Below are 13,098 nucleotides of genomic sequence, written 5' to 3' on the forward strand. Positions count from 1 at the left end.
ATAGCCATTTTCTATACTTTTGAGGCATAAGCAATTAGGAATAACACTTACTACCCAGGAACCAAAAAAAATAATTGTTACACGGTGTTATTGCAACAGCTCCTGACACCCCTGTCAGTCTTAGACTGATGCAATAATTCTACTGAAGGTGTTTCACTACAGTTTATCAACTCCTTGCCAGTCTTCAGTGATGATACTTCATATACAGCGCAGTAAAAACATACACAAATATCACTTCCTGTGTATTGGGTCACATGGACAGAAATTTTTCATGTGGTTCGCACAACTGAGCCACACCAACATCCCATCTCATGTCGATAAATGACTGCATCAGCCTGTAACTAAGGGAAAAACTAGATTATAAATCTGTTACACTAGTTCCATTTCTAATCATTTTACTCTCACAATCACTACAGCTAATCATTACTCATCCCTTAAGCAGGGGCTATAAACATACACCTTTTTGTTACATTACAAAACAGGCAGTTCAAAAAATAAAATATCAGTAACATAAGGAATAAACTCCCATGGCAGATAAGTGACAAGACCGAAGAAGGGGGATCTGTGTCCCCTGAAGCCCGAGATACAGTTACAGGCTTTTTATTGCACACTTTAGGGTACTTTTTTTGTTATAATTAGTTGTAGCCATTTATAATTGCTTGAAAAAGTAGCACAAGTAGCACCATTTCCCTTCCCTTGTTTTTTCGATTGCCACTTAACGTTCTTGTTTTTGTGAAGTCTGTTTGGTTACCGTAGTAAATTGAACTCTCATGTTTTTAACACGTGCCATGTTAAATACCTGTCATTTGCTTCCCAGTGTACTGTAATGTTGAGTTGCTATACTGCTATTTGATGATTATTCCTGTTTCCTCCATTTTCTTCCAGTTATGCTTTTACTAAAAGGTTTAGTTAATTTTATATCTTTTTTTTTTCTTTGCAGCATTTCCTGATTTTCAACGAGCACATCTGTTTCATCAGTTACATTTTGAAATCATGTTCATTAAACTGCCAGTTAGGTCTGGGAATAACGTATCCTGTAATTTTAACACAGAGTAAACTGTAGTTTCTCGGGGTAAAACGCAACAAATAAAAACTCAGCGAAAATGTTACAACTTCAAATATAAAGCCATACAGATATACAGTAAGGCATGCATTAATAAGTTATAAAACAGTTTGTTTAATATTATAGGCACCTTTTTTTTTTTTTTTTTTTTGTGGTTGACAATGGTTCCAGTTGGATTTGTAGATGGACTGGGCTGTCGTTAACACTTCAACCTGTGTAGCTTCGAATTTGTTATACTTACTGTGACTGGCTGCAAAGACAACAGGGCTAGCCAGAGTTTGGAGAATGTTGTTTTTTCTTGTGTACAGTTTCCTAGTACCCGAAGACATTGTATTGTGGGAGATGTAGTTGTTAGTGGAACGTTTAGAGGAGACAGACAAGCTGTGCAGCGAAATTGCTACGCACAGTTTTACGCATTAAATTTAAATTTAGTGCGTATTTTGTAATGCGTAAAAGCGGCAGGTATGCAGCTTATCTGGACCGCTGCATGCGAGTCCATGCTTGAAGATGGAATTGTGAACTCAAATGGTACACACAGTGCGTAACATGAGTACGGCTGCTGGCTCTAATGCATGACCTGATTGAATGAAATTGCTACAGCACTTTATCTAGTGTTATTATTTTAAATCATCTGCATATTCCTATTAAATGCAAGTAAATCAAAATCTCTTCAATAAAAGACAAGAGGAGGAGTGATCATATTGCTTGTGCTAATAAGATTAATACATTTTTAAAACCTTGGTTAGAAGTCCTTTTAAGATGCTTATTTGGGAACTGGATTGGTTCTAACATGTGCTTTGAATTGCAGAAATGAAGGCTTTTCATTACTGTGTCTGTGTAATTTGGTGTCTTTTGGATGTGGTGTATTTAATTATTTTATTTTATTGCGTGTAGTTGCTGATGAGAACCGTCCAGCTCGGGACCTGTCGCTGTTCCATCTCTGACTCAGGAATCTCTGGCTGCTTACTCTGCTCACACGCTGGATCCGCTGTTGTCGCTCCTCACCGGGGGGGGGAGGGGGGATTCTGGAACTCTGCTTTGCATGCTTGCATTTAATGGAAAGCTCTTTGTCTTGTTTTGTTTTAAAATTATTTATTCAAATAGTAACATGTACACAAAATAACAATCTTCAATACAGGAATCATAAGGATCCCTGGGTCTGATTCCAAGCACCAAGTTAAGTTAATTTACATTTCCTGGGGTTCAATAGCCCTATTCCACCCCTAGTCCCTGTAGCCGGCAACCTATAAAAAGTAAGGCATCTTTCTCAAAATTTTGTGATTGTTCAAAATCCTATAGCGCTTGGCTCCACTCAGTCTGGGCTCACGCTGTGACTAGATGGTTCTCAAGTGTATCTCAGCGTGTGACTAATGCTTTTGCGTTCTTAAATCTTATTGCACATAATTATAACAAACTAACATTCAACAGTGTCTGATTACAACAATGTAAAGTAGCTACAAACTAGCATTCAGTTGTGTTCAAGGATTACAGATAATACTGCATATATTTGCCTTTTAATTGTCAATAGTGTGCAGTTCCTGCAATATAGTAATAATAAAACATAGGAAAATAATGAGCAAAAGTATGAAATCTACCTTAACCCTTTATCATAAGTCCTTTCTGTGTCCGTGTTTGTGAAAAGCAATGGGCTGCGTTTGACATCCACTAATTCAGTTATGTTGAAAATACCCATTCATTTTAAATTAGAGACATACAAAATGGAATTCTGAAGTAAAATAAAAATAGAGATTTGTACGGAAAGTAAATCGTAATTTGTTGCCCTTATTGACTTAATAAGCTATGCTTTAGAATTACAGCCCAATGTTTAGGAATGTTTGCAAAGTATTTTGATATGATGACAAGTACTGAATTTGTTAAACACATTCTGTGTGTTATTGGCACTAACATACTGTACATTCTAGGAATGTGTGCCTGGTAGATATATGGAGTGTTCATAGTTGCTTAAATCCATTGTTGGAGGTCAAAAGTACACATTCCCAGAGATCAGAAAGCAGCCTTTTTAGTAGCCCAGCTTCTGTGTAAGGAGCTGTCGATGTATTGGGGATTGTATTGTGGTACAGCTAGTTTTAGAGGATCTATTTAAATATGTAAAAAGCCATTTTTATCCTACTGTTAATTGTGATATACACGGCCCAACCTATCGCTGTGCCTCTGAGCAATGGGAATGTGTTTTCCACATCACCCCTCATCCGTTCTGACAGCCTGTCATGTGCAATTACTGTACCATTACTCGCACATGAGCAGTCCAGCCATTGAACAGAGCCACTCCAACAACACAGATTGCTGATTGCAATCATTTTAAAAGGCTTGTAGCTTTGGATGTGTGGGGAGCCAGCTTGTTTGGCTAGCGGAGGAATCTTCAAGCCATACAGTATTTCTGGTAGAGTGGCTAAGTGGCATTTGCTTCCTGCTTTTTGTTATTATTCCTAATGAAAATGTCTTTACCCCCCCCCCCCCCCCCCGGGGGTCTGCTGTCGCTCATCCAGTAAAGGCACAACCACAGGAGAGCGAGTAATACAATCAGGAGCTCGCTGGTTTGAATCCTGGTGGTGCTGAGTTACTGATCTTGGCTTCTGTAGCTTTGTTACATTCGAAGCTGGGGTTCAGCAGATGAAAAGAGGTGAACAGTAGTCAAGCAGGAATGGAAGTTGCTCGTTGTACTTACGATAAGAGATGTAGTAGTCAAAGTGGCCATTTCAAATCCTGTAAAAATAGGGTGGGGTAAAATCTGATAACAAATGGATACCCCCCCTCCAAACAAATTGAGCTAAAAGTCACGCAACACACTGAGCCATGGGTCTTCACCAAAGCAACTGTGGAGCAACTACTTGAATTAAGCTACACAACCAAGATGTCAGGAACCATGTTGCCCACACATCCGCCACCTGATTACAATGTTGTGCAGTTGTAGAAGAAGACAACCTAGAAAAGGGACCACCTTGACCTGTACAGCACAGGTTGTCTGAACTAATTAATCAAAAGTAGAACACTTCTCTGCTCCGTGCAACTGCTTGCAAAAGACGTCCAGATTCGTGCAAGCTGGTTGCCTGTTCATTTCTGTCTGAGAACCAGAAACTTGTATCAGTGTTCTTACACAGTGTAATCCTGTGCCACATTCTGCTTGAAATTAATGTACTACAGTGTGTTGCCATTGCACATTTTCAGTGACATAATCTAAACCCCTTTCTAGTTTTTGAATTTTTGTAGTTTCTAAAGAATATCGGTCCTCCTGCTCACAATCTTTTAGAGAGCCTAACCCTTATTTTGCCTGGCACTAATTTAAAGTTGTTGAAGTGTTGTCACATTGTAGTTTAAAAATAAACTTGGGTTTGAGCAACCCCACTGAACTAGCCGTATGTCTGCAGCTCTTGCGTGACTCAGTGGAAGACTGCAGTGCTCAGCAAAATCACAGTGCAAAGCAGGGCAATGGTTGGCTCATACAGTAGCTCTGTGAATTCCTTGTGCTCAGTAACAATTAATGGTTCTATTTATTTATGTACATGTCATACATTTTAATATGTCTGGAAAACAGCATAGCCAATTGACATGGGACTTGGTATTAACATTACTTATAAATTAATGAGTATCAAATTCTGGAGGTATAGGGGGTGCTGTCTTTCTGTACTTTTTTTTTTCATCTGTATGTCACACTTAAATTTTTGCATATATTTGGAGAACCTCTTCTTCAGTTGTCATAAAACTTTGTATTAACATTATTTAGTTTACATTCTTGAGTATCAAATTCTGGAGGTATAGGGGGTGTTGTTTGTTGTGCATCCGGCCATCTGTATGTCACACGTTTTTTGCATTTATCTGAAGAATCATTATTAAAAGACTTATTCCGTACAGTTCTGTACGTATTGTTGAGTATGTCATGAACTTTTTTGTCATTTTGATGGATCTGTTTTTGAATTTCCAATTGTGGTGGGGATATACCGTACATTACCTGTTTGTAAACAGTGTTTCACCAGATTTAGGGCATTGGAGTTTGGGCAACACTGAAGTGCTTTCCCACCTTGCTTCCCCTTTTATATGTTTTGCTGGCATAGTTAGTAAGCATAGACATAACCAGAGTGTTCCATTCCTAAAATATTGTCAAGCTTTTGTCAAATAATTGTTTTTGTTGGCACTTTGTCACACTTTTAAATATATACACCAAATGTATACAGATAAAAGAACTGTCAACCTCAGGATTTGGAAAACATTGGTAGACTGTATAAGTAGTCCCCTGAGGAAACTCAATCACTGTTTTTGTTAAGAGAATTCTGTTTAAGTTATTTTCACAGCTAATGTTTTGTGACTTCAGGGACACAGGGAGAGACTCCCCAGGAGAAGGAGGTTGCTGCAAAAGTGAAAGCTGAGATTGAAGAGGAGCTCAAGCTGCTTGAAGAGGAGATTTCGAAAGGTAAGCCAGAAAGTTTACAGGCCCTGGTGGGGGAAAAACAGGTTCTCGGTCTAAGAGCACAGCTGACCCCACTGCTGGTACATGCACTGCCAGGGTGTTGGCTTTGTAACTATAACTGACAGGCCACTTCCAGTTGCACAGCAAGTTTTCAGCAGCAATACAACTCATGTTCCTACTAAAATGTATTGGAAGAAACTATACAGATAGGTTTGCCGAGAGTGTAAATCCCGCACTCTGAACGTCCATGACAGAACATTCTAAACATTCAAACCACAACACGTCTGTTATTTGTTTAGTCGATTTAATGACTTCTAATAGAGTTTGAGTTTTAGTGGGAGTTGTTCTTGGCTCACTCTGATGATAATGCCAAGTCTGAGGTAGTAATTGTGAGTGCTGCGCTTATTCTTTAAATTTACATAAAATATTATTTGCAAATATTTGTAAATAGCTTGTTTACACTGATAACCATGAATAAAAGTGTAGCTAGCATCTCGCTTTGTTTCAACTTGACAAATTTGTCAACGCTACCTTGTTTTAAAGATTGCTCATTTCCAGTACAATTATTCAGAGAAAGTGGATTCGTAACTAAATATACGACAGTGTTTCACTTGTCTGGTGAAATAAAAAAAACAATACAGAGAGAGAAAATTAAATTCGAAATACTGAAATGTATTGTTTTTCTCAATAACAGTTGGTGAAATTCAGTGCTTACATATTAACACCCTGCCTCTACTCACGAATGATTGGATAGCTGTCAGATCTTTCACTTTCCCATTGGCTAGTCACCTTTAATTTTTCATGCTGAATACCGTGAATGGCCTCTGCTTGCTTATGATTGGACAGCTGCGTAAAACTTGGCAAATATTTGACTCTCCTATTGATTAATCTTACTGTCAGTACCTGCACCTGAAATAGACTTTTATAGTTTATAGTTTAAATAGTTTATATCCCACCCAGCTAACTTATGATTGGGCTACCGCAGAGTCCATGCAGATATTCAGTTGGTTGATCGTATCGCAAAAGCCATTCAGAAAAAAAAAAAATGTTGCATACGTACAAGCACAGTATAAGCAAGCAGTACTATCAACAGGCTGCTGTGGTGCTTTTGTTGGAAAACGCGCATTTTAAAGCTTTCTTTATTTTCCCACACTACAACCCTCCAGAAATATGTTCGCGACTCGTAATTTAAGAACAGCTGCCGCGGGCAAGATGGCCTGGCTCCGCGGGCACGAATTTTCCCACTTGCACGACTTTGAGGACCACTGCTCTAGCACTATTTCTCTAGCACTCTTTTGTATGACAGAGCTAACCTACTTTGAACACAAACTTACAGGCAAGCCATCATCTTCTAATATGCTCTTTAAACATTAACCTATAGAAACCACAAAAAAAAAAACATCAACTAGACTGAACTTTTCCCAACAGCTTACTAGTGCAAGATTTTATTTAAAAGGTGCCCTCCATCTCTGCATCACAGTAACAGAAAACATCTCTGTCCAGAAAGCCTTGCTATATTCAATACATTTTCTGTGTAATTCATGCAGCCTTCACGAGCACAGGATTTGACTGCCACACGTCTCCAGTCTTCAGCCCTGCGAACCCGGAGAGCTCAATAGAGGACTGCATGGCACACCTGGGGGACAGAGTATCTCTGGAGCTGTCAACGCATTTACACACCGCCATTCAGAGCCTGCTCAGCTCGTGAGTACAGCACAACATTCGCTCCTCACCCCTCATATTGCAGGCACAGATAGTCTGTGGCTCCCATTAAAAGTCCTGTAATTGTTCAGCATTGAGTAGCTTGAAATTACATTGAAGTTATTTTTTAGTGTTCAGTCACTGTGTTTATCTTCATGCCAGGTGGTTCTTGTTGCAAATACTTTAATACTTTTGGTTAATTCTTTTCTGTTTGCTGTGTTGGGTGCTGTGAGTGTACAGGAGCTGCTCTTCTGTTCTACTTTCCTGTCATAGACATTTATAATCCACGCTAGTGTCTTAATTAAATTAAAAGCCAACGCCATCTACTGAAAAGGAGGCTCAAGTGTCTCTCTGCTGGTTGTAGACAATGGTGCACCAGATACAGCTGACTCTTACTTTGTCTGATCTAACACAGGCAGCGTATGTCGGTGGCAGGCGCAGAATTAAAAAGTAGCAAATGAATGAATCTCAGAGCACCTCAAGCTGACAATATAAACCAGTGTGCACACATACAGGCTGTCCTCATAATCACTGAATACTGAAATATTTGTATGAAACTGAAAGTTTGTCAGGTGATTGCCTAATCCGTTTGAAAGGTCTGTAGGAGTCTAGGAGTGTATGTTGCAGGCAGGTATTGTGCTTACCGTGTAGAGTGTGACAGACAGACAGATAGATGGACAGCCATGATCATTTTGAGAGCACTCATTTAACTGCAGTAAGAACCACTTTTTTTTTTTTTTTAAATAAGGGGACAATAAAAAATAAAGACACTGAAAATGTATGCTGAAACTTCTCTTTTTATGGCTTCCTAAAGTATGTAAGTCAGTGGTGGCCAATACCCCAATGCTGGATCTCAATGGGCTGTGCAATCCACCAGTAAGCTATGACCAACAATTATTAGCAGGATTTAATATAATAGTGTCCAATACGTAAGATAGCAATAATAACACAACCAGAAAAACAGAACAAACGTACAATCAAAGCATTTTTATTAAGCACAGGTAGTTATAAAACAATCTTGGCAGCATTTTTCATGTCTTGAAACCAGATGTAGGCAGGGCTCTACGTTAACTTTTTAAAAAATTTAGGGGCACAAAAAAAAATACAATTTTGCTCAAATTTATTGTTGAATTCCTGCAAAACTTTTTTCCTTCCTTTCTTACATAGCACATGTTCGGTTCTTTTTTATCAACAAAATTATAGTGGCCAACTTTTTTTTCCCCAACTTATGATTTTTAACTGCCTGGTAGCAGCTTCCTCAGAATGTTCTGCTTGTCTGTTTATGGTAGCTGGATGCTCTGGCTGATGTTTCTGGATGCATGCCTCTCTGCACATTGTGTGCCGTTTTGAAGCTCTTTGTCTGTTTATGGTAGCTGGATGCTCTGGCTGATGTTTCTGGATGCATGCCTCTCTGCACATTGTGTGCCGTTTTGAAGCTCTATGTTCTATGTTTGAACTTCTGGTTCCCTGTTAAAAATGCAGTCTTGCCTGCCATGAGTTCCCCTGCATTGACAAAACGTGCAAAACATTTTTTTTTTTTTTTTAGCCACTGTTTGAACTTGTATGTTCTTTTCCTACTTACACCTGTGAACACGCTGTAATTAACATAGCCGATGTTGAAGTTCTCTGTTTGCTTTCATCTTCTCACATACCTTCATTGTTCATTTCTTGTAAAGACGCTGATATATCTGAATTTTGTTCATCGAGGTTTTTTGCAGTAACTGTTGGGATATTTTCATCTGTGCTACTGGTCCTGGATGACACAGAACAAAAACTGTTGTATGCTTATGTTAGTGCTTGTTCTGGTTTGTTGCAAGAGTCACCAAAAATCTTTGATCTACTCATGAGAATTCTGAGAATTCCAGGTCAGTAGACTGCTTGTTTAAATCTGTCATTTTAGTTCTGTTTACACAAAGATTTGTCTATTAAGAAATATTTCTATATCCCACAAGCATTTACAAATTATCTCTGATAACATAAAATGCTAAGTGTACTTGTGGCAGAGCAGAGCTCTGCCCTGTATAGATTGGCAGGGATGGGGTTAAATTCCCCTACCTGCCTGGGTTTATTATGTTCAGATGGCTGGGATAGATTGGAGTAATTAACGATCAATCAGTACCCAGCCAGCTGACATAAGGAGGCCTCAGCTTTCCATTAGAGAGAGGAGGGAGCTGAGGAAGCAAGCTAACGGTTGTGCTTGCTGGTTTTTGGTTTGCTGTTTTGTGTTTTTTTTTAATTTCTGGTCCAGTGAAGGCATCGCCCAGCCTGGAAACCTTTTCTCCAAGTTTTGTTTTGTGTATTTGTGCTTTAAATACCTTTGTTCTGGCCCTTGTGCACTTTTATTTTGTGCTTATTTATAAAAGTATTATTTTTCTGAACTGCAGTCTCTGGGCCTCTATCCACTTGCCAGCCTGTCACACTTGATGTTAGAAGTGGGATATAGCACCTCCAGGAGGCTCAGAGCAGTACTGCAGGTGTTTTACGTCCTTTGTGGACACCTTGGAAAACCCTTAAAAAATTTTTAAACATGTATGGGAAAGAGCAGAATGTGGCAACAGAAACCTCAACAGCAGGAGGAGGTCGGGGATCACAGTTGGGAGGTTTTTTTTTGAAGAGCCTCACGGCGGGGTTGTGCCCCGGCTGTGGGGCGCATGGACACATGGTGGCTATCTGCCCCACGTAGTATGAGGGGGAGGAGCCATTGCTGCCACCCCAAGAGCCAGAGAGGGAGAAGCCGCCGTCCCAAGAGCCAGAGAGGGAAGAGCCGCCGTCCCGAGAGCCAGAGAGGGAGGAGCCGCCGTCCCGAGAGCCAGAGAGGGAGGAGCCATGGACCAGGGAGCCAGAAGGGGAGAAGGCTAACGCTCTACAGCAGCCTCTACATGTGCTGCTGAGAGGAGCCCAGCGATGGTGCACCCGATCGTTACAGCAGGTACCAGCCCTGCCTCAGAGGCCACTAGAATGGCCACAACCTGCTGGAGGGTCCAGGCCCGCTGACAGCATCACCTTACTTTCTTGCCGATCCAGGGCCCCCTCATCCAAAGGAGGCTTGGGGGCTCCGACATCAACCCCGCCCTCCACCGCCCACCAAAACAGCCCACCCAAGGGACATAATGGGACTCTTGGGGGAAGGGCTTGGGGTTAAAAGGGGGGGGGGGGGGGGGGGGGGGGGGTGTTGGCCGATTGCGGCCTACGTAGAGGCAGAGAGAGCAGAGCTCTGCCATGTATAGATTGGCAGGGATGGGGTTAAATTCCACCTACCTGCCTGGGTTTATTGTGTTCAGGTGGCTGGAGTAATTAACGATCAATCAGCACCCAGCCACCTGACATAAAAGTCGGCCTCAGCTTCACATTAGAGAGAGGAGGGAGCTGAAGAAGCAAGCTGATGTTTGTACTTTCTGGATTTTGGTTTGCTGTTGTTTTTTTTTTTTTTTTTTCTTTTTTTAAATTTCTGGTCCAGTGAAGGCATCGCCCAGCCTGGAAACCTTTTTTGTTTTGTGTATTTGTGTTTAAATACCTTTGTTTTGGCCCTTGTGCCCTTTTATTTTGTGCTTATTTATAATAAAAGTATTATTTTTTCTGAACTGCAGTCTGTCTCTGGGCCTCTATCTACTTGCCAGCCTGTCACAGTACTTCATTGCTGTCTAATGCTGTCGCTGCATCAGTGTTGGATTCCCTTGTGCCATGTGTTTCTGTTGGTATGCAAGGTAGCAAACCGGCAACACGGCATTGCAGAATACCGTAAATGACTTATTTACCTTGTGCTTGTACTGACAGGAGAGTAATATGCTACTTTTCTTTCTAAGACATTACTTTAATACAAGAATAATTCAGAATATATTTTCCTCTGGAAAAGACGCATAATTTGAAAAACCTCTTCAAGATGTTTGTGTTGTTGGCAGTGAACCAATGAACCATCTGCAATATAAAGCTTGTGTGTATTTTTTTTTTTTTTTTAATACAAGATTACAATATTCAGTACCATGACATTCTCTTACCAAGAATGGTCAGTTCCTTGAATTTCCTGTTAAATATATGTTGTGTGCTGAAAGTCGCAGCGAATAGGTCGGAGAGATGAAGTCCATTGTCTCACAATTCACCATTCCCAGGCTGCATGCTAAGTAGTTTGCTTGTTTGATTTTTCTGAGTTAGTATCAAAGCATTGAGGTCAAGTGCAGCTTATCTTCATCACTGCCAGTTGTGGGTTTCATCTTCTTTCATCCTTTTTTTCAAGTTAAAATTATTTCATTTTAATACAGACTTAACATTTTTATATAGTTTAATAGATAATGTTGACATTGTTGAAGAACCCTCTGGTGGCCAGACAGAGCATCACTTTATACACAGATTATAATTTTGTATTCATTACACAAACATATAGATTTGTTAGTTTCAAATGACTGCCTATACATTGACCTGTATTTTAAGTGAACCTTAAGCCATTTGGTAGTTTCAAAATCATGTATTACAAAAATGTCTGATCCAGTTTAGTTTGTTTACTCAACTCTTCTGTGTTTTACCCAAGTATTGAAGTGTTTTGAAGTTAAAATATTTTAATAAACATTAAGTTGATTGTTTTTATGCTTGTGTACAAAAAGCAAGACAAATGGAACATGCATTAAAACTGCTACAGCCTTGAACGTATAGCTGTGAATATTTCACATGAGCTAAAATGGTAAAGGCACATCCGTGATTTCAAATGTCTTTCAACCAGGGCCGGTATTGGCACCCAGGCAACTGCAGGGGGGCCCAGCACCAGAGGAGCGCCCACCAGATACTCAAAAAACATAACATTTTGGCTTTATTATATTTTCCCTCACGTGATGTCCAGGATCCCAGGTAGCTGTTAGGTAGCAGCAGAGGTGAACTTCAATGTGAGATGTTTTGTATTTGCTACAAATGACAAAAATACTTTCCACTTATTTACCGTCTCACCAGAATTTGCACAACAGTTTAAAAAAAAAAGGCAAATGAAAGAGAGCTTGGTGTGATTTAGTCTCACAACACAGGAGCAGCACAACAGCTCTTGAGCCTCTATTTAAAAGTTTTAGACAGCAAAAAGTAAACAACCCAGATTATGTGTGCGCACTCACAGCGCGTTCTAGAAATTTCATTATGATAATGCAGAACCTAATTCTAGAAGATGCTGGATTGTAGCTGAACATTCTTGGAGAGTATAAAAGGGTTAGGAATGGGATGATTGCTGTCATTACCAATAAGTCAATATGGAGGAAAAAGTAATGAGCTATCGGAATACCTTATTATGAATACCTAAATTATTTATTGTCATAAAGCTGGAGAAGGATCCAAGAAGATTTCCAAGCATTTGAGTATCCCAATTTCAACTACTGTTTCTATTACCAGGAAGTACAAGACTTGTGGTACTGTCAACGCTCCCTCGGTCTGGAAGAAAGAAGATTCTTTCACTATCAATCAAATCAATCAATATTTATTTTATATAATGCCTTTCATAGTGGACCGCCATCACAAAGCTCTTTGTAAGATAGTGAGGAACAATGTAGAATACGTTAAATACAGTGAAATACAGGGTATAGTACATTAAATACAACATTAAAAAACAATGCAAACACACGATAATATAGGCATAATACCTTAAATAAGACTAGGATGTGAGTCCTAAACATGGTGGATGTATGTGTCAAGCAGAACAAACAAGATGGAGTGAAAAATCTGAAATGGCAATTTAGACAACAGCTAATAACAGATAGCAGCATAGAGAGGTTTCCATTTTAACCATAGGTCAGTTATTACATGGTGAAGGTCTCAATGGTCGCAGGCCAACCGAAAAAAGCCACTCTTAGGAAAACATGACATGGACAATTGCTAAAAGTTTACAAAACAGCATTTGAATGATGGATAGGAATTCTGGCCAAAGGTTTTGTGGAGTGATGAA

General features: G+C 39.8%; 1 protein-coding gene across 1 annotated transcript in view; it reads left to right on the top strand.

Moving 5' to 3' along the window:
- The window catches only part of LOC121318608 (bcl-2-like protein 13), a 42,063-nt gene that overhangs the window by 6,202 nt on the left and 22,763 nt on the right, over window positions 1–13,098 (top strand). Inside the window, exons 3-4 of the mRNA XM_041255472.1 lie at window positions 5,391–5,489; window positions 7,034–7,190. Of these exons, the coding sequence (XP_041111406.1) occupies window positions 5,391–5,489; window positions 7,034–7,190 (256 nt within the window). The remainder of the gene's footprint in view (window positions 1–5,390; window positions 5,490–7,033; window positions 7,191–13,098) is intronic.

The sequence above is a fragment of the Polyodon spathula genome, chromosome 7 (assembly GCF_017654505.1).
Source record: "Polyodon spathula isolate WHYD16114869_AA chromosome 7, ASM1765450v1, whole genome shotgun sequence".
NCBI classification, from domain to species: Eukaryota; Metazoa; Chordata; class Actinopteri; order Acipenseriformes; family Polyodontidae; genus Polyodon; species Polyodon spathula.